General features: G+C 44.6%; 2 protein-coding genes across 4 annotated transcripts; both read right to left on the bottom strand.

Moving 5' to 3' along the window:
* Nucleotides 1-254: 254 nt before the first annotated feature.
* LOC101159273 (noelin) lies at nucleotides 255-14,641 on the bottom strand. The gene is made up of 7 exons (XM_004072841.4): nucleotides 14,491-14,641; nucleotides 14,036-14,343; nucleotides 8,071-8,220; nucleotides 7,807-7,962; nucleotides 7,462-7,681; nucleotides 6,446-6,552; nucleotides 255-4,294 (listed from the first exon to the last, which is right to left on the bottom strand). The coding sequence occupies exons 2-7, from the start codon at nucleotides 14,090-14,092 to the stop codon at nucleotides 3,632-3,634; spliced, it is 1,353 nt and encodes a 450-aa protein (XP_004072889.1). The 5' UTR covers nucleotides 14,093-14,343; nucleotides 14,491-14,641; the 3' UTR covers nucleotides 255-3,631.
* A 2,592-nt stretch (nucleotides 14,642-17,233) lies between these two features.
* On the bottom strand, nucleotides 17,234-26,342 carry c9h9orf116 (chromosome 9 C9orf116 homolog). Of its 3 annotated transcripts, XM_020706346.2 has the most exons (5): nucleotides 25,998-26,342; nucleotides 24,771-24,881; nucleotides 24,582-24,672; nucleotides 23,580-23,658; nucleotides 17,234-17,588 (listed from the first exon to the last, which is right to left on the bottom strand). In XM_020706346.2, exons 1-5 carry the CDS (start codon nucleotides 26,005-26,007, stop codon nucleotides 17,370-17,372), a joined length of 510 nt encoding a protein of 169 aa, XP_020562005.1. In that variant the 5' UTR covers nucleotides 26,008-26,342; the 3' UTR covers nucleotides 17,234-17,369. The 3 variants fall into 3 exon arrangements, with proteins under 3 accessions (XP_020562005.1, XP_004072888.1, XP_004072886.1); XM_004072840.4 differs by lacking the exon at nucleotides 24,771-24,881 and having other exon boundaries at nucleotides 25,998-26,331; XM_004072838.4 differs by lacking the exons at nucleotides 24,582-24,672; nucleotides 24,771-24,881 and having other exon boundaries at nucleotides 25,998-26,320.
* Nucleotides 26,343-26,449: the final 107 nt, after the last annotated feature.

Genomic DNA, 26,449 nt, shown 5'->3' with positions numbered 1-26,449 from the left:
AGATTCACTGGCTTTAGCCATTTTTCTGTTGGTCTGAAGTGTTCATCCCTCCTTTCATGATGGACTGGGCTTTGAATGGAAGAGAGGGTCTAAAGTCATGTCAGCTTGAAGAAAACAATTAAACAGTGTTGGTAACTAAAGTTATAAACATTTATATTTGATGAAAGTTGAAGAATAAAATCCTGATGATGTTACACTGCAGACAGCAGAACCAAACGGTTCCTTATGAAGAGTAATGAAGGAAAGACTTCAGGTTCCAGCAACAGCCGCACAGCTTTATTAATTCTCTAATACAAATTCCAGAATCGTAGGCAACCCCACAACCACAAAGCCGCTGCTGCACAGTCACCTGGCAGCACCAGAGCTCCACCACGTTACCACCTCCTCTACAGGTCAGGCTGTCTCGTCCTGACTAACAGGGAAGCTGTAGGTCTCCTGAACGACCACAGAAGAAAGAAAAACGAATAAACACTCCTGTATTGATGCACAACTTTGTGCTGATGAACTCTAGACACTTTACATTCAAGCTGTAGAATCAAACCATTCTTCTGTTTATCTCATTACTACCAGTGCAAAGATGGAGATTTGATGTAAAAGATATTATGTGTGTGAGTTTGTGCTTGTGTGTATATGTACATGGGTGTGAGTGTAAGCAGGGCTGGATTGACCAATTCTACTGGCTTTTTTTCATAAATCTCAAAGAAATGCAGTAAAAACACTTTTTAAGACAGATTTTAAAATGACTAAAAAAGTATTTGGTTATGTGAGTAAAAATTATTGCAGGTTATTATTTCTTGGCTTTTATCGTTATGAACTCTAACATCACTCATGTTGTTTCAAAAATGAGGTGATTCATTTCATGAAGGACAGTTGTGTGATCGTTCTGATGACTGAAGCTTTTCTTTTGATCTTTTTGTTTTAACATGATGAGTGTCTATTAGTTTGCGTTTTCTGTGTTGCTTCCATCCGTTTATATTAACATCTCGTCTTTTACATTGATTTTTTGTTTTTTACTGTCATCCTGTGGAGTCTGCTGAAGCTCTTTGGGTGTTTCTTGTTTTTCAAGTTCTATCTGGATGAATCTGAACTAGAGTCACACTTTCTTGATCGTCAGTGTTGGTCTCCAATGAGAATATACATTTTTGTTTTTAAACCCCAAACCTAAAAATAAAAAGGAGAAGGCGGTGTCACACAGCCACTACCTACATTCTGTACATTTTCCACGTGTTAAATTTCCGTCTTTCGGGATCCATGCGTGACATATGTAATTCATAAGCGTTTCTTGCATTTGTCAATGTGCTCAGATGTCCGTTGAGGGTTTCAGCCGATGGCTCTATACGTGAATTCAAGTTTGAGCTGTTCAGGATTTTTGGTCGGTTGAAAATGACGCAGTTTACGCATATTTTACGTAGTTTATACGCAATTATGAGGTCTTCAATTGTGCGTGAGTTTTGCGAGATGCGTATACAAATTTGTGTCTTTCCAGGATCGTTCTACGTTTGTCTAACAGACTTTTCACGCATGAACCACCAATGTATAACTTTTAGATCACGTATACGGCGCACATATGCCAAAATTAAGTAATTGATGCACGAATCACTAATGAATTTCTGATAAACAGCACAATAATCACACGGTTCATGTTCTACGTTGGTTTACGTGTTCTTTGCGTGGTTTATTCCTACTTCTTCTACAGGTTAACGTGGTTCATTCCTGATACATCTGTGAAAATTTCACATAACGACCACAAATTTTCTCACTTTTTCCACGTAAATCCATGTCTGACCAGTTTTCATCAATATGCACAAAATGTACGTAGTAGCTGTGACACGGTAAAGGTGAAGGTACCGTGTGCAGTCTGTTCATAAGGAAACTCCTCCTGTCAGCAACAACATATAATACTCATTTACTTCAAACTAAAGCTTAAGGTATGAATGTCTGAAAGAAAACACATCTAACACATTACAAATCTGTCTACAAAGTACAAACATTTGTACTTTTTTTTACTTTGTTTGCACACACTCGTGTATTATTGTGGTCTTATAGTCACAGTCACATACCATTTACATAAACCTGTGATCTGAGTGAAGCTATGCTGCAACATAAGTACCACGAATGACAAAGAGCCTTAAAGTTCAGAAGATTCTGTCACCAGAACAGGCTGCGAGTCATGTCAGAGCGTTTCCATATCGGCGTGTTGGCACACACATCAATACTGAATTCATCGTACAGCACAATAATGATTACATGCAAGCTCAAACAACAGCACAGCCAGTAAACTCTGATGGTGGCTGAGGGAGGCCTGACCTGAAGACGGAGGGCTTCAGAGGCCCACCGGAGTGAAAGACTCGCCACTTTCCGACCTGAGACGTCGAGGAAGCTTTGGATCTCCAACGAACGTGATCCTTTAAGGGAGGGAAGCTGGAAGGAGGGTTAAGTATGACAAACCCTTCTCAAGTTTCTCATCAGAATAAGAAACCCAGTTGGTGTTTAGTAGCAGCAACAAATGGGACAAATTAATCAGAAAGCTGTGTGGTGATATTTTGGGGGAAAAAAGATGGAGGGAAGAGTCTCAGGCTGATTGCTTAATCTACTGTAAAAGAGAAAAACAGTCTGTATTGCTACTCGATACACAACAGTAAGAAAAGACATTGCTATCATATGTAGGTCAGAGTAAATACTACCTTTTGTAAGGTGATAAAAAACACCCACTGACAAAATATATCATAAAAAGTTTAGGGTTCTGCCTCCGTCTGCGAGACCGTCTGGTTGCAGGTGTTTCAGGTATTTGTGACAAAGATCTCTGCAGGTGCTTAGAAATAAACCTCACATTCGTTTCGTAGAAGTAGGCAGTCACACAGGAAGTTAACAGTCCAGCACTCAGTGTGGCGTTCCAGGACCGAGAGAGGTCTTTGATTTGATCCAGATCAAGAAGCAGTAGGTTAGCATTAGCACTAGCTTCCTCCATTTGCAGAGAAATCCCTGCCTTCCTTTAATACAAGTGTAGCAGTCGTCTGCATGGGGGGCATGCTATACTCATTTCCATTGTCGGGCTCATGTCTGATTGTGCGTTCGTACTATTGCACTCATGAATGTGAGAGTCTGCAAACATTTCTGCAGTGTGCTGAAAATGTCCACATTTACAAGAGGGCTGACTCAGAAACTTTTGGACGACTGGTTCAATTAACACTTTAACAACATACCGCCACTCCTTGACCGTTCACGCCATCAACGTGAATCAGCTGATTCTGAGGCGAAGAGAAGCAGCTTTTTAAATTGGCTTGGAGCCGACATGCAACACAGTGTTGCACATCCATGCAAAGTTGCTTTTCTCTGCTTCAGAATCCACTGGAATAACGTTAAATGTGTACATGTTTGAAGCGTCACGATGGTCACGAGAACGTCCTGTGTTAAAGGGTTAAACTAGCAGATCATGCCTGCGGTGAAGTTCTGGACCGAACCCTAACACTAACCTCCCTCGCTCCTGGAAGCACACGGGTTGACCTGATTGGTTTGCTCTCTCCATTAACGGGTGAAGGCTATGTCCCAGAATCCTTGGGAGGGGTCTTAAATTCCAATCATTTCAGGTTTAGAGCAGTGCCGCTGTGAAGAGCTGCACTGGTTTTACACCTTACTGGATTATATGATAAAGCGTGACATTATAAAGGACTTGGTGGCCATTGTTCCAAGCGTAAAGAGCCCTGTCTCTGGGGTTGTAGTCAAGCATGGAAAGGTGGCTATACTTATTGGTGAGAGGAATATCAATGTACTCGTAGGTGGAGGAGTTGGTGGAGTAGGCGTAGTACACTTTGGTTCCACCAGAGTATCCGTTAGTGACGTACAAAGTTCCACAGATCATGAAGGACTCGCCGGCACTGCGTTTGGGGTGGTTGGTGGTCCAGCTGCGGATAATCTGTAATGTGTTGGGGTTAAGCTGGCTGAGGACAATGTTGCCAGCATTTTGATTGGTTGCATACACGGCCCAGAGCCCACCCTCATCCACCATGAGGTCGATGTCAGAATGCCCTCCCCAAGAGTAATGGTACATGTTGTTGTAACCGGCAAAGTCCAGCTGTCGGGTGCGGCTGATGAGCGACGTGCTGAAGTCAAACTTGATGATGGTGTGGCTCTGAAACTTGTTGTAGTAAATGGACCCATTGTAAACCACTTGACCGGTTCCAGACCAGGGGTGAGGCAGGCGGTGAGAGGTGAAGTTATCCGTCATCATGAAGTCGTACATGGACTGGTACTCCCTTACAAAGCGGTTGTTGTGGTAACCATCCATGTACCACACCTGGAACAGAAGAATCCAAACCTTTTATTTCCGGCTGTAAGAGCGTGGTTCTGGTTCTGGTTCTGGTTCTCTTTTTCAACAGACTGATCTCTGTAATTCTTCTCTACCAGAATAATCCTTACTGTCTTGGAACTTTTGCGTCCATATAGAGAGGAGGTGACCACAATGTTGTTTTTTTGTTTATGAGAAACAGAAAACAACAGGAACATCTGATTTTTACTGGCTGCTCTGACCCCACACACCCCTCACCCTCACCCCCCAAAACCAGACTATTTCTTCCTGCAGTGTCTCAACAGGGAACTCAACTGGACTGGAGACAGAACTTATGCTATAACAGATTTCTGCATACTGGGCAAATATTTTACAGTGTATGCTTGCACGCACATATCAGTTTATATTGAGTCCATCGACTGTGTTCTCCGTAAGAGAACTGGACGGAGTGAGTATGATCTCACCAATAGAAAATGGTTACTTCTGGCAGAATGAAGACAATTAAGTTGCCATTTTTCCATGATATAGACGCCGCTCTTTGGAGCGAGGTAAGGTTATTAAGCAGTGATTGGTCCGAATGGTCTGAATCAATGTTTTATGGCAGCTACGATCACTGTAGGAGCCAAACTGTGCACATATTGCTTGTCCTGTGAGTGTCGCTGTTGCGGGATTTGACTTGTTAAGTACAGGTGCAACCAGTAATCAAATCCGAGGAGCGTTGGTCTGAAGGGGCAAATGGTTTTCGACTGTGGCCACGAAGTGAAAATGAATGTGGTTGTAAGTGATGATCCTCAGTACAGAGATAAATTAATTAATTTAAGCCCTTTTTGCAACAATCGAAAGAGCCGTGAATTATTTTACGAAGAAACAGCGCTAAACCGAGTAACGCGTCGACCATTCCAGGATATCAGGCCAACACCGCCGGCATAGTAGCTCAGACAGCGGACTGAGCAGCAACAACAATCACCAATCAGGAGTGACTTTGTTGGAAGTCCACACCCCTTCTACTGACATTGGTTCAGTAGAATCTGTCAATTAAAGGTTTGAGGGCACCACATGGTTTTACTGAGGCATCTGATTGGTCAGTTTATAACTTGAATATCTTGTGACAAAACTTGAGGATTACGAAGAACATCTCTAAAAAGATTCTTCTAACCCATAGAATGACTAACAGCTGTTTATTTCTCTGTAGAAGTCTTTGGGATTTTGCCTTCTTGCAGCAGGTAATTCCTGTTTGGAAAGCCGGGGGCGGAGTCACTCAATCCAGTTCTCTTATACAATCAATGACTGAGCCACTCACTTGACATCGACCTTGTTTACATGAGGTTCACAAATTCGCACACTTTGACCTGTAAAAACTAGACTGATATACGTCGATGTCACCTAGAGGAGTCTGAACAGCTATAATGATGGCTGACGTGAACTGCCATGTTTTAAGGTGTTTGCTCCGCCCACCTCAACAGGGTCTGTTAGTGACTGGTTGATTGTAAGAGAAGTGGACTGAGTGACCCGCCCCCCCGGCTTTCCAAACAGAAACACGTTCTTGATAATCCTCTTTTTTTTCATATTCCTTCTGTAGTTTAGGTTATTCAAGTTATAAACTGACCAATCAGATGCCTCAAAAAAAGTATCTGGTCTTGTGTCAAATGTTCAAAACATTTGATTGACAGATTCTCTCCTAGTGGAAGGGGTGTCTCACTCCTGATTTGAAAGAGTGGTTACCATAGAAACGAGAGTTAGACTATCTCGGACAATCGCTGCTTACTGATGCCATCCAACCGCCATGTTGGAACCGGAGGTAAACCGTTTTCTGTGTGCACAACGTCACAATCACTCGGTCCAGTTTCCTATATAGTCAATGGGCAGAACAAAACAAAGTAAGTAGTTTTATCAAACCTTGGGTCCACCCACCTGCCAATCAAAAAACAGTCAGATGATGCAAAAGCTGCAAAAAAATCAAAACAGTAGAGCGACCCCCACCCCCAGGTGTCCTCAATAGATAATTGAGCAGTAAAGACGTTTTTACACTGCGTTCTAAAAACCTTTGTGGTCCAAAGTTGGACTGTTAAACATGGGACTCGGCTGACGGCGACCTTCTAAACCCACACTCAGGTGGTCACTTAAAGAACTGCAGCAGCATTTAACACTGACGACACTCACCCTGGTGTCTCCGGCTGGCGACAGTGGGTCAGTCATCCACGATCCAAACCTGGACCCAGAAGTCTTGATGGTGACGGGCTCAGAGATTCCCGTCAGCTTCCCACAGGCTGAGGAACACACACAGGGGCAGTGAGGTGAGCTGGAGCTGCTCTACCTTCACTTGACTGATGCGGCTCCCATGGCTCTCAGTCATTGAAGGTAAACACAGAACCAACTGTTTCTTAAAAAAACGGGACAGGTGAGAACGATTAAAAGTTGCTCTTAGCTTATAAAAACATTACCGAAATTCAATCCTTTCGGGTCAAACTTTACTTAACATATTTAAAAGAAACACTAATACCGAATGATAGTTTTAATTCAATCATTGACTACAGAGGGTTGACCATTTCAAACAGGTGCCATGAATACAGGGAAGGAGTGTTTGAAAGAAGAAGTAAAAGGTCTGTGAAGAACTGAATTACCTGCACTGTTCTGTAAATAGCTTTTTAAATTATACTACTACTTTGATGTTTGCATTTATGCTACATTTTCTTTGTTCTTGTTTTTCTATTTCATTCTAAGTCTTTTTTTCCCTCTGCTGTCAGTTGCTATGGTGACAAACAAATTTCCCAGGTGTGGGATCAATAAAGTATTTCTGATTCTGATTCTGATTCTGATAATAATAAATTTGTAGACAATTAGACAAAGTGATTCCCTGGATTCTTGTTTTTAGATTCTGTCTTTTACATTTCAAGTGTTTCTATGGTGAATATTACAGACCAACCTCTACTCTTTAAGTGGGACAACTTGCAAAATGTTACTTTTACATTTAGAAATCTCCTTTTTTGCCTGTTTTAGCTTTAGGTTAATCTGTTTTCCAAAGTAAAAGTGAATTTCATACGTGGAATCAGCCTTAAGGTGAAGCTCTGACGAATTAAACTAAAGGTCTTTTCAGGCTTCAAATATTTAGCCTGCATCGTCTTCCATCTTTCATTGCGTGGTCTTAATTGTTTGTTGACCCTGTGGCCATTACCCACCCAGCCTCTGCATGCAGGCCCTCAACCGATCCTCCAGGTTCATCACCCGCCCGTGCAGCTCCTGGTAGTCCAGACCCCCCAGCTGCTCCTGGAGCAGTCCCAAGAGCTCTGTCACATTGGCCACTTCCTCTTTGAACCTTTGGACCAGCAAAGCATCTGCTTTGTAGGCCTCCAGAACTGGGATGAGAGGACGCAGCTCCTCCATCTTTGCTTTGATGAACTGACAGTCGGTAGAAGGAAGAAAAACAGACCAGTTCAAACATTGTCTTCATGCTGGTGGGCTGCTGGGGCCGCCCGGATGCTGATTGGCTCCCTGCAGACACGAGGTCAGGACGCGAGACATACCTTGAATTGTCTGACATTGTTGCTCTCATGTCCGTCCTCCACTTGTTGGAATTTCTCTTCCAGACCCTTTAGCTGGACCTCCATTTTTTCCACAAACTGCAGGTCCTTCTGAGTCCGCTGGTCCAGAGCTTCGATGGACTGACTCATGTTCTGCACCTGGAGACCAAGAAACCATCACGCTGTCAGCTATTCCACACAGTGACGAGGCAAAGGGGTGTTTGGCGGCGTGTTTGTGACTTGTCAGGCGTCACAAGGGTTTTGTACCTTCTCCAGCAGCTGCCGCAGCTGTTTGCTTCGAGCATCTCTGGAGCAGACGGTCTGCTGAGGAGCCACGACCGTGCAGACACACCTGCCGTCAGAGTCCTGCGCCGAGCTGTACACCTGCCAGCCCTCCTCAGGGGTCGAGGGACCCACCTGTTAGAGAGCGAGGATGAGGAGCCAATGAGGAAGGCCAACACATCAATGGGTGAAGGGGAAGGTGTTCCTCACAGCTACGTCTTAGGACCCACACCTTTTTCCTGTCTAATGTTCACATGCTGGCACTGCTTACCTAACACTGTTTCACATTCACACCTCTTCTATCCTAGAACATTTGTTTTGGTTCATCAAGACAATCCTGAAGGTCACTCGTGGCATCTGGACCCTTTCTCTTCTCTTCTTGAAATGTCTCCCTCCTCATCCAAGTCTTCATCAGTCTGAGTCAGGCTACTTGGATGAGTAACAAAACATTCAAAGAAGGGAATGCACCAAGTCCAGATGCCATAACTCAACTTCAGTACAGCATCACCTGGATGAACCAGAACCTTCACAAACATTAATTGAAAAACGGTTTAAAAAAAGAAAGAAATACAAACTGCCTTTAGATGTGCCCAAACCAACTGTCAGAGGAAACTGGTGTGGACCAACCAGCTCACAGTAAAAGTCAAAGTAACAGGTGTTGTTGTGGATGAACCACTCACAACGCCAGTTAGGTTTTAGTTTTTTATATTTATCAAAAGATACCGTTTTTATAAAGATATCTGTAATGGGTGCACACATCTTTATTTTGTTTCAGTGGAAAACATTTTATTTACGTTTGGAGCTTGACTGCAGGTGACCAATCAGGAAGACTGAGGCGAACCACTGCTGAGATGCTGAGTCTTCTAATACTGACATTCATTTGTTTATGTTGGAGATTTGAAGTCTCTGCTCTCCTTTTTTATTTAAAGTTATAGATGAATAGGTTAAAATTGGCTAGATTCGGTTCATTTAGTTGCTTTCCTGCTCCACTTTTTGTGTGGTAAGGACTTGGTATGGATGGTTTTTTTCTGCTTATGTTGGGCCCACATTATATTTTCTGTGGAGAAAGAATCCCAGTTCATTATTTTCTAAAAAACATGTTAATCCTTTAATTCTGTTTATTCCATTTAGGCTTTAAACAAAACGACGCTTGTCCTGCTGACTGATTGTGGACCAACTCCTGACACTTTGCTTTATTTAAAAAGTGACTGATAAAACAACAACCAGTACTCTTAACTTTTATGCATTACAATTGCCTCTGCTAGATCAATAAAAATGAAAGTGCTGCCCACAGTCTGGTTGGTGGCTGCTGCAGGCATCTGTGACCTTTGGCCTTGCAGGCACACATTCACATGTTGGCACAACTGAACCTGCAGATCCGTTCCAATCTGACACCGCGATTCCTCTGCGTGTGAAACCGCCAGAGCAGCTCCAAGCTGTTTATTACCTTCCTCTGTGCACACAGTCAGAACCTGAATCTAATATTAAAAACAGCGGGGGAGGCCTAAACCCTCTCCTTTTTATCTTTTTCTTTTCTCTCTCAGATTTTTACATTTCTTATTGTGAATTTCAGAAAGTTATGCATTTGTAATTTGTAAACATTCTTTTTGTTTGGAACAAGTCAGAAGGGATATACGTATTTCAGGACCAAAACACAAATACAGAAAGGAATAAGAGACTGACATAGTTGCTCTGTGTTCATGAGACACGAAACCACAACTGTCACTGAAAAAAACGGGAAACAAAAAAGAAACATTTACTGAAAATCTATTAATGCAATTCTAGACGCAGAGTGTAAACTGCAGTTTTCTTAAAAACCAGGGGGCCTGGAAGGAAATGAAGATCCGGGACAGAGGAGAACCATCAGTTCTGTCCACGTCTCAAACACGTATTCTCCAGTCACACATCTGCAGTGATGGACCTACAGGGGAGGAAATGAACCCCATTGTCACTCCATGACCTTGACATGCTTCGTCTTCAGCCATTCCTTGGTTGTTTTGGGTCATGATCCTGTTGGAAGGCCCATCCATGACCCGGTTCTTTGGAGTTTTGAACATCTTGTTGCATTTGTCTCACAATGAAGGACAAATGGAGAAAATGAAACTTAAAATTGCATTTCTGAGTATTTCTTTTAGCATTCATCCACTGTCAGACACACAGATCCATGAACGTCTTTGGTTTCCTCGTCTGAGCTGGAATCTGGATCAGAACTTTACGGCTGGATAGATCTGATATTGATCCATCATTTCTGTTGCTCCACTAATGTGAGGTTGGGGTTGTGAGGGGCTGTAAGCTAGCAGGGTAGAGTGTAGGCAAAGGCCCTACGTTGGTCCCACCTATGAGTCAGAGGTGAAATTCTAAAAAACTCCTGCTGCTCTGCAGAAACTATGTCCAAGAAAATGACACAGATGTTTTAGATTTTGGCTAAAAACAGCATCATCATCATTCAAAGACCACTGGGAACGCTTTAGAAGATGATCGGACTTTAATGAGACTAAGAGATTATTGACGGTGATGGCTCCGCCCATCCTCCCATCCTCAGGGTGAAAAACCCTGTGCAGAAAAACTCCTCCAAACCATAATGTTTCCACCTCCGTGCTCGACAGTGGGGATGGTATTATTGGGGTCATCGGCAGCATTTCTCTTCCTCCAAACATGAAGGGTTGAGTTGATGCCAAAGAGCTCCATGTTGGTCTGATCTGACCACAGCACCGTCTCCCAATCACTCTGTAAATCATGAAGCTGTTCACTTCACGCGTGTCCTAAGAGTTCCTGCGTGTCCTAAGAGTTCCTTAAGAAGTCTCCAGCTTGTTCAGAACGCAGCAGCTAGATTGTTAGCTGGAACTAGCAGAAGAGATCACATCACTCCTGTGTTGGTTTCACTTCACTGGATCCCAGTTGATTCTAGAATCAAGTTCAAGATCCTCCTGTTAACCTATAAGGCCTTACATGGAATGGCCCCGTCCTATATTAAGGACCTCATAGTCCCTTACCATCCAATCAGAACACTTCGCTCGCAAAATGCAGGACTGCTTGTGGTTCCTAGAATTAGTCAAAGTACGGTTGGAGGTAGAGCGTTTAGCCACCAAGCCCCTGTCTTATGGAATAAACTCCCAGCTCATGTAAGAGAGGCCGACTCAGTTTCTACATTCAAAGTTAGACTGAAAACATTCCTCTGTGGACAGGCTTATTGTCAGACTAGTTAGTATTCAGAGATTATTTAACTTAATGTTAATTTGTTTAAATTAAACTTAATAATAACTATTTCTTTTAAAAGGCTGCTAGAAGTTGAAGCTGGGGTAACTATGGTGCACTGGGGTTCTGTCCTCTTTCCTTTTTTTACTTCTACCCTTCCTCTCCTCTATTCTTGATCATAATTTATCATTTAGTTCTCCATGCCTCTGTTTGGTGCAGTGCGATTCATGTATTGTCCCTCTTTTCCTCTCCCCTCCTGGGGAGTGGGAGTGCTTCCAGACTCCAGTTGGTTCATCCGTGCTCCAGTTCCTGACCGTTTACCTCGCCTTTGCTCCTGCTCCTACACCTGGCTGTGGATCCTGTCTCCGGCTCGACTCGCGCCGTTGACTGTCCCCACAACCACGGCTGGATGAAGCTCGTCTGCTGGACTTTTATATATGTAGTTGTAGATTTAGATAAGTTAATTCTTCTCTTTGAGTTCTGGTAAATCGCCTGTACGTCCTGGGGGAGGATCCCTCCTTCATGTGGACACCCCTGAGGTTTCTTCGTTTTTTCCGGAATCTGGTTTTTTTGGGAGTTTTTCCTTACCGCGAAGGGGGGTCTAAGGGCAGGGATGCCAGTATAGCTTAGTCAGTTTGTTAGTTCATTTTAGTATTTTTCTATTGAACTCTTGGTATTCATGATCCTTTTAAGTTCATGTTTTACTTCGAAGCCCATCGAGACGACTGTTGTTGTGATTTTGGGCTATACAAATAAAATTGAATAGAATTGAATTGACCAACTTCAGGCACATGTGCTTTCTTAGTCAGGGGGACTTTGTGAGCTCCGCAGGATGTTCAACCACTGCAGTGTATCACCGATGGTTTTCTTGGTGACTGTGGTTTCAGCCGCTTTGAGATCATCAACTTTCTCTCTGTTCTCATGATCATGGAAACCCCACCAGGTCAGATCTGGGTTGGAGCCCCAGACCTACAGCTGGACTGATGGTCATGCTGCACCAACTGTTGTCATGGTAACCCCCAGCTTCTTGCTGATGGTTTTGTAGTCCATTCTGGTCTGGTGCAGGTCTACAATCTTCTCCCTTAAATCCACTGAAGCTCTTTAGTCTTTTCATGTTGGAGAGTCTGACTGATGGACTGATTCTGTGGACAGGTGTCTTTTCTACAGGTGATCAGTTCAAACAGGTGTCTTCAGGTGACAGGTTGATCAGGAGAGTCTAACTGGTCTGTATGAACCTGAACTCTTAATGGTTTCTAGGGGATCAAATACTTTTCTCTTCAATGAAATGCAAAAAAAAGTGTAAATCAATTCTTTAAAGTGGATTTCTTGATTTTCTATCTCTCACTGTTCAGATGAACCATCAGGATGACAGACTGTCAGTTTCTTTAGGTGGGCAAACCTACAAAATCAGCAAACGATCAAATATTTATTTCCTCCACTGAATGGAAAGTGCAGAAAAAGGCTTTTTCTGGGAGCTTGTTGACCTGTGAGCGGAATCGTCAGCAGCAGAAGAAGCTGAACTAAACTTCAGAAACAGTCTTTCTGAGGACTGAAGGACACATTCAGCAGATGAAGGAAGAACCTCTTTAGCTCTGCTTACACACTTTCTCTTCTTTCATCACATTTGGATTACTCACACGCACACCAACGGTTAGTGAGAGGATGACGGCTGGCTTGCTGGACAAACACTTTTTGTGGGAGGAGCTCTGGAGCAGTGAGGTTTGGTTCATGCAGGATGCGATGCAGAGCTGCTGAAATCTGGTTTTGTCATGTCAAATCGATACAAAAGTCGGTTGTTGACTTTATCTCTTAACCCCAAAGGCCGTTTAAAGCAAAGACATCATCATCACTCTTTCAGCCAGCAGCTGTCGTCAACCTTCCTCCCAGGTGGATCTGCAGCCACGCGCTGCTCTGCTTCCATGATCCTGAAGTGGTCTGAAGCCTCACAGAAGCTGTCAGGTTGTAGCTTCCAGCATTTCTGCACCAGGACTGTTTGGAGTTGGTGACCTGCATGCAGCCGTCTGTGCCATTTTGAAGTAACAAATGTGTTTTTCGTTAAGCTGGAAGGGTCTTCAGACTCCTGCCTCTGAAGATCTGGCGCCGACAGAGCGCAGCACCACATCTCCTCAGCTCCACAAATGATGGAGAACCTCTACGTCTGCACAACACAGCTCAGCCATGTGCCAAATGCGGCCCCACACAGGCTGTGATGATCCACATTTCATATGCGGTTGCCATGGCAACTGCAAGACCATGACACAGAGAGAGAGAGAGAGAGGCCAAAAAAAATCTGCTTTCAGCCCCGAGCATGAAAATCAACAAACAGGCTTGAAGATGTCAAGACGGTGACCTTTGACCTCTGTGGAAGTCAGCACTTTGGTGCAAAGTTTCTCCTGAAACTTTCTCTGCTCTTCCAAGCTTTAGTTTTTGTTTCTTCGTTCACAGATCAGACTTCAGTCTCAGTGCTCTGCCCTGCTGCTTTATTATCAGAGATGTTTTCATCTGGAGGCTTTTTTTAAAATCTGAAAACGGATTTAATCTGGAAAGAAAATGTCTCTAACAAGAACAAACACAATCAGCTTTCAAACATCATCAGTTCTAATCTTTTCCCAGCAGAAAGGCTAAAAGTGTTGAAACCCGTCTACCCGATCAGGGTTTGATCCGCAGACACTGGTCCTTCAGAAGGACCGCGGGTCGATCAGAACCGACGAGCGGCATGAAAATCCGACGGGTGGAGGATGGAGAGGAAGCTTACCTGAGTGATGAGCAGCAGCAGAACACAAACACTCAGCAGGTTCTCCCCGTTCTCCATCTGTCCTCCTGAAGACAGCCGTGCCGCCTGTCGCCCTTATCGATCGCTTCACTCCAGTTAGTGATCAGGTTCCCTGCTCATCTGTTAATCTGCTGCTCCACTCCGCCTGCCGCTCTGCTCTGCTCTCTCCTCCCCCTCCTCCTCTTCTTCGCCGTCTTCTTCTCTGATGCAACGCCAAAAACCTGCCGAGTGGAAACAGAATCCTCCATCTCACAGTGTGTGTGATGTCACAGCCTGGCTGCTGAGCAGGACTGTGAAGGAGGAGGAGGAGGAGGAGGAGCTGTCAGTGATGCTGAGCAGGTCTTACTGTGTTCACGAGGAGCCATTTGGCTTCAGGCAGAAAATATCGGTTTATTTTTAACCCCCCCTCCCAGAACTGATGCTCCTGAAGACCAGACCTGCTCATCCATGGTGTTGTAAAAAGATCCCATCTTCAGTCCAATCTCTGCTGGGTTCTGGTCGGGTTTGTGCAGAAACACCTGAGAGCTTGATGGTCCTCTGAGGCGCTCTGGCTTCAGCAGCGGCGGAGGGAGCCTGCAGCTTCGTTTCAGGCAGCTGTCGGCCCTCTGTGGGCTGTCAGAGCAGGAATGCTCGGCTGCGTGAGGCAGGGGGCTGCAGCGCTGCAGGAGGTCGCTCCAATGTCTCGGCTAGCTGAACGCCGCGGCGTCTGAAGTCTGGGATGAACGCTGCAGACAGAAAACATGTCTCACCTCCAAAAGGTTGTTTTGGTGTTGTCATGGTCCTCTTGGTTTTATTAAACCACCCCCCTCCCATCACAGTCACACCAGGTTTCACTTAACAAGCATCCATAACGGTTCACCTAACACTAAGTGTATTTAAGAGTCTGGTTTTGGTTGAAGTTTTACTTCCTGCTCAAGTCAAACATCTTGCATTTCTGTTCTCCTGACAGAGAACAAGTCCAGATTTTGAGATTTTTCATCAGGAAGAAGAGAGGAAGTATGATATGCATGCAAGTCTAAATATGCATTTTTGTTTTTGCATAGGAGAAATCAGATGATTGCCTTGACTTTAGCTGCCTGGAGGACTTCTTTAGACCGATGCTCTGGACGTTTTTTGAATTTGGTTTGTTTTAAGCCATCTACACTAAATTACCAAAAGTATTGGCTCGCCTGCCTTGACACCCATATGAACTGTACTGGCATCCCATTCCAATCCCATGGAGTTCAGTATGATGTGGGTCCACCTATTGCAGCTATCACAGCTTCAACTCTGTAACCCTTGTGTTATCCTAGGCACTTTAACGTTGGGAGTTGGGTCATCTAGACCCACTAGACAGAGCTCTGAACCTTTTTTCTTCAATGATTTGTGATCTTCACTGGTGTCCATGGATTACATGAAATCTTTCCACCTTTATCCACCTTTGTCATGGTAGGGGGAACACGTCAATGGAAGGGGGGGGGGGTCATCTAAGATAGCACAAGGGTTAAACCATTAAATTTGGTTTTAAGATGCTGCTCACTGCTGAGCGCTGTGGCATCTACCTGGAGCCTCAGCTCTGGGCTGCCTCTTTAGGGGCCAGGGGTGTGCAGGAAGTTGAGACTTTAAGTACTTTGCAGCGGCTGTTTCAGAGACCGGATCAAGGTTTAAATAAAGGCAAATGCTTTCTATCCTCTGAAGAAGAACTGAGGTCCCATAAAGCAGACCTTGAGCTGTCTTTTTTGTCATGAAAGGTGCCATATAAATAAAATTAATTTAATTTAATAACAATCATGCAGCCATGATGTGATGCAATGTTTCAACCAACAACTTAGACCTGAGTGGTCGTCAGTCAGATTCAGTTTTTTTATTGCTTTTAAAAACATTTAAAACGTTATCCAAGACAGCTGGAAATGTCAGTTAGAGAAATGGAATCAGACTAAAAACATCCAAAAATAATGTGAATAAGAAATTGATTTTCAATTATGCAGCTAAACAAGCATCCGTGTCATTGATTGCATCTATATTTATGAGGAAGCGGAGCCTCCATGGATGCGGTGGTAGCAGTGACATTCTGACTCTGGCTGAAGTTCTGCTCCCTGATTTATTCATGATAGACCGAGAGAGAAAAACCTGACAGCAGGAGAAGAAGAGATGGAGGCAAGAATGTCTTTAAATTAATCATGCACCTCCAAGGGTTGTCATGGAAACAACATCTATCTGCAGACACCAGAGTGTGTAAATGTACTTGGCTGAGGCTGCATGTGTCAGATGGTACTCAGCAGGCGTCTCTCACGCACACGTGCACACGCACACACACGCATGCACACACACACACACACACACAGTGTTGGACAAAAAAAGAAAATCCAGTCACACATTCAGAAAGCCTCTCGACATCATAAAATATTTGTGAAATTCACAGCTAAATAACCAAAAATAGAATATCGTAGGTGTAGTATATACAGTTTACAGCACGTCATTAAATAATAAATTTAGAACAATTTGTGACAGTTTTGACAGTTTTTGGTGGTCCATACTCACCGAGCCTCTCAGCCGGAGCGTTCTTCACTGGTCGATGTGCTCAGGTGTCCGTTTCAGCCGACGGCTCTTTACGTGAATTCAGGTTTGACCTGTTCAACAGTTTTGGTCGGTTGAGAATTACACAGTTTATGCATATTTTACATATTTTATACGCAATTATTACCTAAATATTACGCAATTGTGTGTGATTTTTGTGAGATGCAAACACAAATGTGTGTTCCACGTATGTCTACAGACTTTTCACGCATTAACTTTTCATATCACGTATACGGCGCACATATCACGTTACAATTATATAATTGATCCACGAATCACTAATGAACTGCAGATAAACATCACAATAATCACACGGTTCATTTTCTACGTTGTTTACGTGTTCTTTGTGTGTTTATTCCTACTTCTTATGTGGTTTTAACGTGGTTCATTCATCTTTGAAAATTTCACGTAAAGACCACAACTTTTCTCCCTTTTTCCTCGTAGATTCACGTCTGACCGGTTTACATCTGTGCAATATGCACAAGATGTAGGTAGTGGCTGTGAGACGCGGCCTGAAAAACCATCACAACTTTAAATAATGACTCGCAGGACCAGCTTCTTACACTTTTTTTTTTATTCTAGCAGAATTTGTCATAAAGATCAAAGGAAAAATGCAAGCTCACATTTCTTTCATTCAATGCTTTTTATTTTTTACGGCTCAAATGGATTCCTGCTTCCTCTTGCTTAGCTGTAGAAAGTTATTGAGGTGATAGAACCATGTGAGGTCCAAACGTTTGCCCACCGCTGCTCTAGAACAACATCAACCATCACTGCTCACATGTGTTTGTTTGCTGCTGCTTTCATGACTACTTTCTTTTCCACGCTGACAGAGATAATGGATGTCGGCCCTCCTGTGTTGGGTCTCCGTGGTGACCGTCACTCTGCTCCTCGCGGTGTTAGTATTGAACGAGTTATCGCGATACATCCCATGATGCAACATGGCCTCTGAAAACTGATGACATTTCCCCCTGTACTGCATCTGAAACACAAGTGGGTGTTGGTGTCACTGAAAGGAGGTTTCTAAAACTCAGAGGAGGTTTCTGAGACTCAGATGAGGTTTCTGAGACTCAGGGGAGGTTTCTGGGACTCAGAGGAGGTTTCTGAGACTCAGATGAGGTTTCTGAGACTCAGAGGAGGTTTTTGAGACTCAGGGGAGGTTTCTGAGACTCAGATGAGGTTTCTGAGACTCAGAGGAGGTTTCTGGGACTCAGAGGAGGTTTCTGAGACACAAATGAGGTTTCTGAGACTCAGATGAGATTTCTGAGACTCAGAGGAGGTTTCTGAGACTCAGAGGAGGTTTCTGGGACTCAGGGGAGGTTTCTGGGACTCAGAGGAGGTTTCTGAGACACAAATGAGGTTTCTGAGACTCAGATAAGATTTCTGAGACTCAGAGGAGGTTTTTGAGACTCAGGTGAGGTTTCTGAGACTCAGATGAGGTTTTTGAGACTCAGGTGAGGTTTCTGAGACTCAGATGAGGTTTCTGAGACTCAGATGAGGTTTCTGGGACTCAGAGGAGGTTTCTGAGACTCAGGGGAGGTTTCTGGGACTCAGGAGAGGTTTCTGAGACACAAATGAGGTTTCTGAGACTCAGATGAGATTTCTGAGACTCAGAGGAGGTTTTTGAGACTCAGGGGAGGTTTCTGAGACTCAGATGAGGTTTCTGAGACTCAGAGGAGGTTTTTGAGACTCAGGGGAGGTTTCTGAGACACAAATGAGGTTTCTGAGACTCAGATGAGATTTCTGAGAGTCAGAGGAGTTTTTTGAGACTCAGGGGAGGTTTCTGAGACTCAGATGAGGTTTTTGAGACTCAGGTGAGGTTTCTGAGACTCAGATGAGGTTTCTGAGACTCAGAGGAGGTTTCTGGGACTCAGTGGAGGTTTCTGGGACTCAGTGGAGGTTTCTGAGACTCAGATGAGGTTTCTGAGACTCAGATGAGGTTTTTGAGACTCAGGTGAGGTTTTTGAGACTCAGGGGAGGTTTCTGAGACTCAGAGGAGGTTTCTGGGACTCGGTGGAGGTTTCTGGGACTCAGTGGAGGTTTCTGAGACACAAATGAGGTTTCTGAGACTCAGATGAGATTTCTGAGACTCAGAAGAGGTTTTTGAGACTCAGGGGAGGTTTCTGAGACTCAGATGAGGTTTCTGAGACTCAGGGGAGGTTTCTGGGACTCAGAGGAGGTTTCTGAGACACAAATGAGGTTTCTGAGACTCAGATGAGATTTCTGAGACTCAGAGGAGGTTTTTGAGACTCAGGGGAGGTGTCTGAGACTCAGATGAGGTTTCTGAGACTCAGAGGAGGTTTTTGAGACTCAGGGGAGGTTTCTGAGACACAAATGAGGTTTCTGAGACTCAGATGAGATTTCTGAGACTCAGAGGAGGTTTTTGAGACTCAGGGGAGGTTTCTGAGACTCAGATGAGGTTTCTGAGACTCAGATGAGGTTTTTGAGACTCAGGTGAGGTTTCTGAGACTCAGATGAGGTTTCTGAGACTCAGAGGAGTTTTCTGGGACTCAGTGGAGGTTTCTGGGACTCAGTGGAGGTTTCTGAGACACAAATGAGTTTTCTGAGACTCAGATGAGATTTCTGAGACTCAGAGGAGGTTTTTGAGACTCAGGGGAGGTTTCTGAGACTCAGATGAGGTTTCTGAGACTCAGGGGAGGTTTCTGGGACTCAGAGGAGGTTTCTGAGACACAAATGAGGTTTCTGAGACTCAGATGAGATTTCTGAGACTCAGAGGAGGTTTTTGAGACTCAGGGGAGGTTTCTGAGACTCAGATGAGGTTTCTGAGACTCAGATGAGGTTTCTGAGACTCAGATGAGATTTCTGAGACTCAGAGGAGGTTTTTGAGACTCAGGGGAGGTTTCTGAGACTCAGATGAGGTTTCTGAGACTCAGATGAGGTTTTTGAGACTCAGGTGAGGTTTCTGAGACTCAGATGAGGTTTCTGAGACTCAGAGGAGTTTTCTGGGACTCAGTGGAGGTTTCTGGGACTCAGTGGAGGTTTCTGAGACACAAATGAGGTTTCTGAGACTCAGGTGAGGTTTCTGAGACTCAGAAAAGGTTTCTGAGACTCATATGGGGTTTCTGAGACTCAGATGAGGTTTCTGAGACTCAGGGGAGGTTTCTGGGACTCAGAGGAGGTTTCTGAGACACAAATGAGGTTTCTGAGACTCAGAGGAGATTTCTGAGACTCAGAGGAGGTTTTTGAGACTCAGGGGAGGTTTCTGAGACTCAGATGAGGTTTCTGAGACTCAGATGAGGTTTCTGAGACTCAGAGGAGGTTTTTGAGACTCAGGGGAGGTTTCTGAGACACAAATGAGGTTTCTGAGACTCAGATGAGATTTCTGAGACTCAGAGGAGGTTTTTGAGACTCAGGGGAGGTTTCTGAGACTCAGATGAGGTTTCTGAGACTCAGATGAGGTTTTTGAGACTCAGGTGAGGTTTCTGAGACTCAGATGAGGTTTCTGAGACTCAGAGGAGTTTTCTGGGACTCAGTGGAGGTTTCTGGGACTCAGTGGAGGTTTCTGAGACACAAATGAGGTTTCTGAGACTCAGATGAGATTTCTGAGACTCAGAGGAGGTTTTTGAGACTCAGGGGAGGTTTCTGAGACTCAGATGAGGTTTCTGAGACTCAGAGGAGGTTTTTGAGACTCAGGGGAGGTTTCTGAGACTCAGATGAGGTTTCTGAGACTCAGAGGAGGTTTCTGGGACTCAGTGGAGGTTTCTGGGACTCAGTGGAGGTTTCTGGAACTCAGAGGAGGTTTCTGAGACTCAGAGGAGGTTTCTGAGACTCAGAGGAGGTGTTTGAGACTCAGAGGAGGTTTCTGGGACTCAGAGGAGGTTTCTGGGACTCAGAGGAGGTTTCTGGGACTCAGTGGAGTTTTCTGGGACTCGGAGGAGGTTTCTGGGACTCAGTGGAGTTTTCTGGGACTCAGATGAGGTTTCTGAGTCTCAGAAAAGGTTTCTGAGACTCATATGGGGTTTCTGAGACTCAGAGGAGGTTTTTGAGACTCAGAGGAGGTTTCTGGGACTCAGAGGAGGTTTCTGGGACTCAGTGGAGTTTTCTGGGACTCAGAGGAGGTTTCTGGGACTCAGTGGAGTTTTCTGGGACTCAGAGGAGGTTTCTGGGACTCAGGGGAGGTTTCTGGGACTCAGAGGAGGTTTCTGAGACTCAGAGGAGGTTTTTGAGACTCAGAGGAGGTTTCTGAGACTCAGAGGAGGTTTCTGGGACTCAGAGGAGGTTTCTGGGACTCAGTGGAGTTTTCTGGGACTCAGATGAGGTTTCTGAGACTCAGAAAAGGTTTCTGAGACTCATATGGGGTTTCTGAGACTCAGAGGAGGTTTCTGAGACTCAGATGAGGTTTCTGAGACTCAGAGGAGGTTTTTGAGACTCAGGGGAGGTTTCTGAGACTCAGATGAGGTTTCTGAAACTCAGATGAGGTTTCTGAGACTCAGGGGAGGTTTCTGGGACTCAGTGGAGGTTTCTGGAACTCAGAGGAGGTTTCTGAGACTCAGAGGAGGTTTCTGAGACTCAGAGGAGGTTTTTGAGACTCAGAGGAGGTTTCTGAGACTCAGAGGAGGTTTCTGGGACTCAGGGGAGGTTTCTGGGACTCAGAGGAGGTTTCTGGGACTCAGATGAGGTTTCTGAGACTCAGGGGAGGTTTCTGAGACTCAGGGGAGGTTTCCGAGACTCAGATGAGGTTTCTGAGACTCAGGGGAGCTTTCTGGGACTCAGTGGAGGTTTCTGGGACTCAGAGGAGGTTTCTGGGAATCAGTGGAGTTTTCTGGGACTCAGGTGAGGTTTCTGAGACTCAGAAAAGGTTTCTGAGACTCAGGGGAGGTTTCTGAGACTCAGATGAGGTTTCTGAGACTCAGGGGAGCTTTCTGGGACTCAGTGGAGGTTTCTGGGACTCAGAGGAGGTTTCTGGGACTCAGTGGAGTTTTCTGGGACTCAGGTGAGGTTTCTGAGACTCAGAAGAGGTTTCTGAGACTCATATGGGGTTTCTGAGACTCAGAAGAGGTTTTTGAGACTCAGAAGAGGTTTCTGAGACTCAGATGAGGTTTCTGAGACTCAGGGGAGGTTTCTGGGACTCAGGGGAGGTTTCTGGGACTCAGATGAGGTTTCTGAGACTCAGGGGAGCTTTCTGGGACTCAGTGGAGGTTTCTGGGACTCAGAGGAGGTTTCTGGGACTCAGTGGAGTTTTCTGGGACTCAGGTGAGGTTTCTGGGACTCAGAAAAGGTTTCTGAGACTCATATGGGGTTTCTGAGACTCAGAGGAGGTTTTTAAGACTCAGAAGAGGTTTCTGAGACTCAGAGGAGGTTTCTGGGACTCAGTGGAGTTTTCTGGGACTCAGAGGAGGTTTCTGGGACTCAGATGAGGTTTCTGAGACTCAGGGGAGGTTTCTGGGACTCAGAGGAGGTTTCTGGGACTCAGATGAGGTTTCTGAGACTCAGGGGAGCTTTCTGGGACTCAGTGGAGGTTTCTGGGACTCAGAGGAGGTTTCTGGGACTCAGTGGAGTTTTCTGGGACTCAGGTGAGGTTTCTGAGACTCAGAAAAGGTTTCTGAGACTCATATGGGGTTTCTGAGACTCAGAGGAGGTTTTTGAGACTCAGAAGAGGTTTATGGGACTCAGAGGAGGTTTCTGTGACTCAGTGGAGTTTTCTGGGACTCAGAGGAGGTTTCTGGGACTCAGTGGAGTTTTCTGGGACTCAGAGGAGGTTTCTGGGACTCAGGGGAGGTTTCTGGGACTCAGAGGAGGTTTCTGAGACTCAGAGGAGGTTTTTGAGACTCAGAGGAGGTTTCTGAGACTCAGAGGAGGTTTCTGGGACTCAGAGGAGGTTTCTGGGACTCAGTGGAGTTTTCTGGGACTCAGATGAGGTTTCTGAGACTCAGAAAAGGTTTCTGAGACTCATATGGGGTTTCTGAGACTCAGAGGAGGTTTCTGAGACTCAGATGAGGTTTCTGAGACTCAGAGGAGGTTTTTGAGTCTCAGGGGAGGTTTCTGAGACTCAGATGAGGTTTCTGAAACTCAGATGAGGTTTCTGAGACTCAGGGGAGGTTTCTGGGACTCAGTGGAGGTTTCTGGAACTCAGAGGAGGTTTCTGAGACTCAGAGGAGGTTTCTGAGACTCAGAGGAGGTTTTTGAGACTCAGGGTAGGTTTCTGAGACTCAGAGGAGGTTTCTGGGACTCGGGGGAGGTTTCTGGGACTCAGAGGAGGTTTCTGGGACTCAGATGAGGTTTCTGAGACTCAGGGGAGGTTTCTGAGACTCAGGGGAGGTTTCTGAGACTCAGATGAGGTTTCTGAGACTCAGGGGAGCTTTCTGGGACTCAGTGGAGGTTTCTGGGACTCAGAGGAGGTTTCTGGGACTCAGTGGAGTTTTTTGGGACTCAGGTGAGGTTTCTGAGACTCAGAAAAGGTTTCTGAGACTCAGGGGAGGTTTCTGAGACTCAGATGAGGTTTCTGAGACTCAGGGGAGCTTTCTGGGACTCAGTGGAGGTTTCTGGGACTCAGAGGAGGTTTCTGGGACTCAGAGGAGGTTTCTGGGACTCAGTGGAGTTTTCTGGGACTCAGGTGAGGTTTCTGAGACTCAGAAGAGGTTTCTGAGACTCAGAAGAGGTTTTTGAGACTCAGAAGAGGTTTCTGATACTCAGATGAGGTTTCTGAGACTCAGGGGAGGTTTCTGGGACTCAGAGGAGGTTTCTGGGACTCAGATGAGGTTTCTGAGACTCAGGGGAGCTTTCTGGGACTCAGTGGAGGTTTCTGGGACTCAGAGGAGGTTTCTGGGACTCAGGTGAGGTTTCTGAGACTCAGAAAAGGTTTCTGAGACTCATATGGGGTTTCTGAGACTCAGAGGAGGTTTTTGAGACTCAGAAGAGTTTTCTGAGACTCAGAGGAGGTTTTTGAGACTCAGAAGAGGTTTCTGAGACTCAGTGGAGGTTTCTGAGTCTCACAGGAGGTTCCAGCACTCACCGGCATTTCATGCACTGTTGGTTTGTTGCTGCCGTAGGTTTGGTTGGATGTTCGGTATAACGGATGAGTCGGCTTCACTCTGAGACACAAACAGAACAAACCACGCATTAGTACGAAAACAGCTGACGGTTCGGGCAGGGGTACAACGACCTAATTTCATAGGGGTATGCTGCCACATTAACCCCCCCCCACACACACACAAACACACACACACATAAATGAACATAAAAAAACATCCCATCCACCCCTCCTAAAGATATCTAAACACCCACACAACACTTTTATTGTTTAAATGTATAAATCTCATTACTTCTTATTTGATCTTGGAATATCAGAACATTTCAGTGAGCTTTTTTCAATTGTGTTTTGCCTCAATGATTCCCCTTCTGAGTGATGCCTTTGCCTCAGCCCCCTCCTCTGCACCTCTCTGTTCTTCTCCTCTTCTGTTGTGGTTTGACTTTCTTTAGTTTTGTGTTTTGGTTTTCTTTTTGTTCTGTCAGGTTTTGAGTTCAGTTTCCTGTTTTTTTTTGAAAGGTTTCCTGTTTTGTTGTAGTATTGAGTTTTACTTTTGGTCCCCATCTGTCCTTATCGTTATCAGCCGTGTCTCGTTTGTCTGTGTGTATTTAAGTCCTGTCTTTCCTTCCTCCTGTGCTGCTCCATATTTTTCTATTTCCACATTCAAGTGTTTTTCCAGTTTCTCTCGCCTGCTCAAGCAGTGGATTTTGGTTTCTAGTTTGTTTTTAAGTTATTAAAGATCTTTCTCCCCTGGAACCTCCTCCTCTCTGCACCTGGGTACTCCCTCATCCCCCACCGTGACATCTTCATCATCAGCCGATTGTCTCTCTATCATCATCATCATCATCTGAACCTCTCTCCTCATTCTTCTCTTGTCATGTATGTCTGCACTTGTTTTCCCAAAATAAGTGAACAGGTGGTCAGCAGAAGTTTAAACCAGAATGAGCATCTGGGTTTTTATTACTTCAATAGTTGAATGATTCCTACCTGAAGTCATCTCTGCTCTCTTTTCTATCAGATGCATCACCAACCTCACGTCTGTCTCCTTCACCTCTTCTGTGTTCTTCTCCACTAAATCCTACGACAAGCAACAATTATTTAATGTTTTAAATAAATTAAACAACTTTCTTATGCACATTTTTTGAAATAAAGAATACTATTTTAAAAAGGACTGACTTGGTCTGAACTGGCTTTGCCCTGAATCTCCACCATCAGACCAGCCTGTTTCTTTCCTCCTTCTGTCCTGATTCTTTTTCTTTTTTCTCGTCTTTCTCTCCATCCTCACAGCTGTTTGATATAAACTTTGTGTTAGGAAGAAAGAATACTTAATACTATAAACTATATATAAAATAGAAACATTTTTAATTTTTATATTATATTTTTGGATATCGGTTAGTACTGGAATAGAATAGAATAGATTTCTTTATTGTTGTCAAACATCTCCAAATGTTCAACCGAAGTCCAAAATGTTGTTCAGCCAAAGTGAAATTAAAAGCAACAGGCTGTAAGCTAAATAGTCACTCAAAAACAATAATTATCCAAACATTTAACAATAAAAAAAAGAAACAAAACACCATCTAACCCACCATCACACACAGGAGCAGCTTTTATCATCATTTAATGCTGTTTCAGTCAGTGGATAAAAACCTTTTCAGTGTTTTGGTACATCTCACTAAAGAAATTATTTAAAACAAAATCAGCACAAACAAACTCCTTTATTTCCTCTTCATGATAATTGATGCTGTAAATCCTGCTCAGTGCAGCTGCAGGACACCAGCAGCTTCAGCCTGAATGTTTTTATCACGGCTTTAACGTTCCTGCTGTCTCTCAACCATTTAGAGAAACGTTTCTTCATCCTCACCACATCTTTGTCCCTTTTGCGTTTTCTGTTTTGATTTTCTTTTGCCTTTCTATTTAAAGCGCGTCTTCGCGAGAGCGCGCAAGAGCGTTCTCGAGGACGTGCTGGATTGAACTCTGTTCAAAACCCGAGGGAGGAGCGGCTGCAGGGGGGGGGGTTACGATGTGCTTCTGTTACTGATCATATCATGTAAATATTTGTGCACAAACAGCTGTGAAATAAAAAAAAATACGAACTCTAAATAATTTTCACAACTTTGGTTTGGCGCCCCCTTTGGCCGGCGCCCCTGTGCGACGCATGCGCTGCAGACCCACTTTTCTTTATGGCAGCGATGAAACGCCATGGCTATAACAGTGAGGAGAAATCATCTGTGTTCAAGTCAAATCTGAACAGAATCCCTTCTGTCACATGATCGTGTGCCGCGCACGAGCCAATTATTTACCTGAACACACCTGAGGAGGCGCGGAGACCCCGGTAACCCTGGCAACCTCCGTTAAAGCCCTTCTACTCACGGACAAACAACACCGAAACGGCGCGCGACATACCCGTAACCATGGAAACAGTCGGGGTCGTTGAACCTCCGTGGCAGGTCCGGATCCGTCCGGTAAAAGTCGCTGGTCTGAACTTTCCGGTTCTCCATGGCCGCTGCTCAATGTCACCAAATCACACTGCGGTTGCCGTGGAGACTGACGTCACTCTCTGGTTCCTCCTCTTTCAAAGCTAATAGCTAATCATTAGCTTTTGGCTTTTGTTGATCCTTTTATTTTCTGAACCTGGGGGTTGCTGGAGCCTATCCTTCTTTTAATGAATGTAATTCTTTGCTCATTTGCTGAGCTGAAAGCTGTAACTACGGAGGCCCAGGAGGGTCTTTTAACCAAGCTTTCATGAAATGTGAATCAAGTACAAACTTTATAGAAAATGAGTTTTTTTTTCAATAATGAATTTACAAAAATATATTTCTCATGAATATGAAATATTGTAATAATCTGTGAACCAA

Source organism: Oryzias latipes, chromosome 9, assembly GCF_002234675.1.
Source record: "Oryzias latipes chromosome 9, ASM223467v1".
In the NCBI taxonomy this organism is placed as follows: Eukaryota; Metazoa; Chordata; class Actinopteri; order Beloniformes; family Adrianichthyidae; genus Oryzias; species Oryzias latipes.
The sequence above is the reverse complement of the archived record's forward strand: the minus strand, read 5'-3'. Positions and strand labels throughout refer to the sequence as shown.

Excerpts from the sequence above, each read along its gene's own strand:
- LOC101159273 (XM_004072841.4), bottom strand. The coding sequence starts at position 14,092 with ATGGAGAACGGGGAGAACCTGCTGAGTGTTTGTGTTCTGCTGCTGCTC. Across the intron at positions 8,221-14,035 it reads TGCTGCTGCTCATCACTCAG|GTGGGTCCCTCGACCCCTGA; the intron begins GTAAGCTTCCTC and ends GCTCTCTAACAG. Across the intron at positions 7,682-7,806 it reads ACAATGTCAGACAATTCAAG|TTCATCAAAGCAAAGATGGA; the intron begins GTATGTCTCGCG and ends ACCGACTGTCAG.
- c9h9orf116 (XM_020706346.2), bottom strand. Across the intron at positions 23,659-24,581 it reads GAGAGCAGAGATGACTTCAG|AGTGAAGCCGACTCATCCGT; the intron begins GTAGGAATCATT and ends TTTGTGTCTCAG. Across the intron at positions 17,589-23,579 it reads CAACAGTGCATGAAATGCCG|ATGCAGTACAGGGGGAAATG; the intron begins GTGAGTGCTGGA and ends CTTGTGTTTCAG.